This window comes from Otolemur garnettii, unplaced genomic scaffold (genome assembly GCF_000181295.1).
Source record: "Otolemur garnettii isolate 467f Iridium unplaced genomic scaffold, OtoGar3 scaffold00077, whole genome shotgun sequence".
Classification (NCBI taxonomy): domain Eukaryota; kingdom Metazoa; phylum Chordata; class Mammalia; order Primates; family Galagidae; genus Otolemur; species Otolemur garnettii.
Window position 1 is genome coordinate 8,313,978 of NW_003852472.1, and position 3,173 is coordinate 8,317,150.

The following is a 3,173-nucleotide window of genomic DNA, read 5'->3' on the forward strand; positions in this document are numbered from 1 at the left end:
AAAGAAAGAAAACTGGCAGGACATAGTGGCTCATTCCTTTAATCCCAGCACTCTTTGAGGCCAAGGCAGTTGGATTGCTTGAGCTCAGGAGTTCAAGACCAGCCTGAGGAAGAGGGAGACCCCCATCCCTAAAAATAGCCAGGTATTATGGCAGGCACCTATAGTCCCAGCTTCTCCAGAGTCTGAGGCAAGAGAATCATCACTTCAGCCCAACAGTTTGAGGTTGCTGTGAGCTATAACAGCACCGCACTCTACGGAGGACATCAAAGTGAGACTCTGTCTCAAACGAACAGAAAAAAAAAAAAAAAAATAGAAGTTGTAAACAGTAAGATAGTTCCAGAAATATCTTACCTACAAATAGGTTAAGGTCTAAGTATAGAGCTAAATTTTATTTTTAGTTTAATTATTCTTGATAAAATTATGTTGGTCAGGCTTAGCGCCTGTAGCTCAGTGGCTAGGGAACCAGCCACATACACCAGGGCTGTCAGGTTCGAACCCAGCCTGGGCTTACTAAAGAAGAATGACCACTACAACAAAAAAAATGGCTGGGCATTGAGGTAGTCCCAGCTACTTGGGAGGCTGAGGCAAGAGAATCGTGTAAGCCCAAGAGTTTGAGGTTGCTGTGAGCTGTGATGCCTTGGCACTCTACTGAGGGTGACATAGTGAGACTTTGTCACAAAAAAAAAAAAAATAATATGTTGGTCATGTTTATTTTGATAAAGGAATATATTTTACAGTGATATTTCTATTATGGTACAAATAGAAATAAAACCAAAAAGTTGGTCAGCCTCTTTTGCCACAGAACTTTTTTTTGTGTGTGTGTGTGACAGAGCCTCAAGCTGTCACCCTGGGTAGAGTGTTGTGGCCTCACAGCTCACAGCAACCTCCAACTCTTGAGCTCAAGCGATTCTCCTGCCTTAGCCTCCCAAACTGCTGGGACCACAGACGCCCACCACAACGCCCAGCTATTTTTTGGTTGCAGCTGTCATTGTTGTGTGGTGGGCCAGGCTGAATTCAAACCCGGTAGCTCAGGTGTATGTGGCTGGCACCTTAGCGGCTTAAGCCACAGGCACCAAGCCTGCCACAGAACATTTTAAAGCAGCAGCAAAAACATTGTATCTTTGAGTCCTGACCTCCCAGCTTCTTCAACCATGGTATAAATCCAACTGTCTGCAAATTCATGTCTTCACAGCATCACAGCTTCTTTAACAAATGAGCTATAGAGGATTGTTGAGTATGTTGAATACCCGCTGTAGATGTGAAATAGCATGCATGACACCATTTGAGGTTCTAAAATCGCTTAAGAGTTTTGTACATGGCCTCCAAATAGGTCTCTGCGTGCTTTTTCTCCTTCATATGTAAAGTGATTTCACTGAACTATAAAATGCAATGTTTAATTTTGTCTGAAAAGAACTATAATATTATAGTCTAACCCCTTCATTCTGCACCTGAGGAATCTGAGTAAGTCTGTAAACAGGGAGATTAATGCCTTGTTTGTTATAGGAGCCTACGTGGATACTTTAGGGCAGAAACTGGCCTAAGAACCCAATCTTCCACCCTACCCATTGTCCTATCTATTGCACTACAGAACTATGCATAGTATTAGAGATACCTGGTAAACGTTATTTTTCTTAAAGAGAGTTAAAGCAGAGTGTTATGTTGTATCGCTCATCTTCGTGTGGTAAATAGCTATGTTAAATGTTTCAGGTATGCCTGATCGACCCAGGATGCTTCAGAGAAATTGATGAGCTTATCAAAAAGGAAACAAAAGGCAAAGGTTCTTTGGAAGTGCTCAATCTGAAAGATGTGGAAGAAGGAGATGAGAAATTTGAATGACGTCCTTCAATCTCATCAACCATAAAACACTAAAAAGTGTTTCTGTTTCCGACAGCACTGTTTCATTTCTGTGACCTGCCAAATACTTACTCGAACTGACATTTTCTATCTTTGTATTAACTGTGTACACAAAAAGACTTTCCTACATAAGTATTGCACTGTGGGGATGATTTAATTTTTAATTTTTGAGTTAAAACTTAAAGCAAAAATGAAAAATCCAAGTAAAAAGTCCAGAGGCGCATTTTGCTGCCGTCTCATGCCTTTATAGCTTTTGAAAAGGAAAGTTATTTGAGGCAGCTCTTTGTGGATAAAAAAGCTAAATTTTGTACAGACAATGAGATTATTTGGAAGATGTGTCTGTATGACAAAAGGGGATTATTTGCTGACAAAGAAAACAAGGTGTCTTAGTTCTATTTAATGAAATTTGTGTGTAGGGGTAACTGGTGTCCTAACATTGGACGATGACTTCCTAATTATCTGAAAGAAAGACATATAATTACCGTGCAGAAATTAAATAATTTTCATTGAACGTGCTGTCAAACTTAGATTGTTCTTGGTAAAAAAAAAAAAAAAGTCATTTATTCTAATTCTTAAAGTTTATAATATATATTAATATAGCTAAAATTATATGTAATCAATAAAACCACTCTTATTTTTCTTAAACGATGGCTTGTATTTCTAGCCAACTTCCTAACTCCCTTTCCTTGCTTTGCCTTTGTGGTATGGTGGGGGAGTTTTCAGGAGGATTAAGTAAATCATGCCGAGTGCTTAGGACAGGGCCTGTTCTGATAAGCATCTCATAAATCTTAACATCTGGGATGTAATTGTATTTAATTATTTTAGTATTTAGTCTTTAAATGGACAAGGTACAAGTTTTTACAAATCTGTCCTCCAAAGAGTTACGCATCTAGAATATAAGTTAGAGATTCACTCCAAACAAACATAAATATATTTGTAGGCACCAATTTTTATTTTAAACTGAAGACAAGTTCTTGACTTGAACAGGTCCTAGTTGGTTTTACAAGCACACAGAAGCTACTACTAATACAAGTTCTCAGAAATGTCCCTTTTTCTTTAAATAACTTCAAAGTATTTTCCCATAGCATTAGAGGGATTCCTGGTTTGTAACGTGGGAGTGAACCCTTTTCTGTTAATGTTGCTGTTTTGATGCTTTCCTTAAGAAAGCCCTTCACTGCTTCATTTTCATATGCATAGTGTGTGGGTTTTGTAAAGATAATCTAAACTCAAAGTCCCAGGAGATAATTTTAACTAACGAAGTTTATGCTCTTTCCAGCTTGAGGAGTTAAAGTGATGTTTCAAATTGAAAATCATAATTA

At 38.2% G+C, this 3,173-nt stretch overlaps 1 protein-coding gene across 1 annotated transcript in view; it reads left to right on the forward strand.

Moving 5' to 3' along the window:
* SBDS (SBDS, ribosome maturation factor) overlaps positions 1-2,514 on the forward strand; it is a 7,612-nt gene extending 5,098 nt beyond the window's left edge. Inside the window, exon 5 of the mRNA XM_012807878.2 lies at positions 1,708-2,514. Coding sequence (XP_012663332.1) covers positions 1,708-1,836 — 129 coding nt within the window. The 3' untranslated portion in view covers positions 1,837-2,514. The remainder of the gene's footprint in view (positions 1-1,707) is intronic.
* The last annotated feature ends 659 nt before the right edge of the window (positions 2,515-3,173 follow it).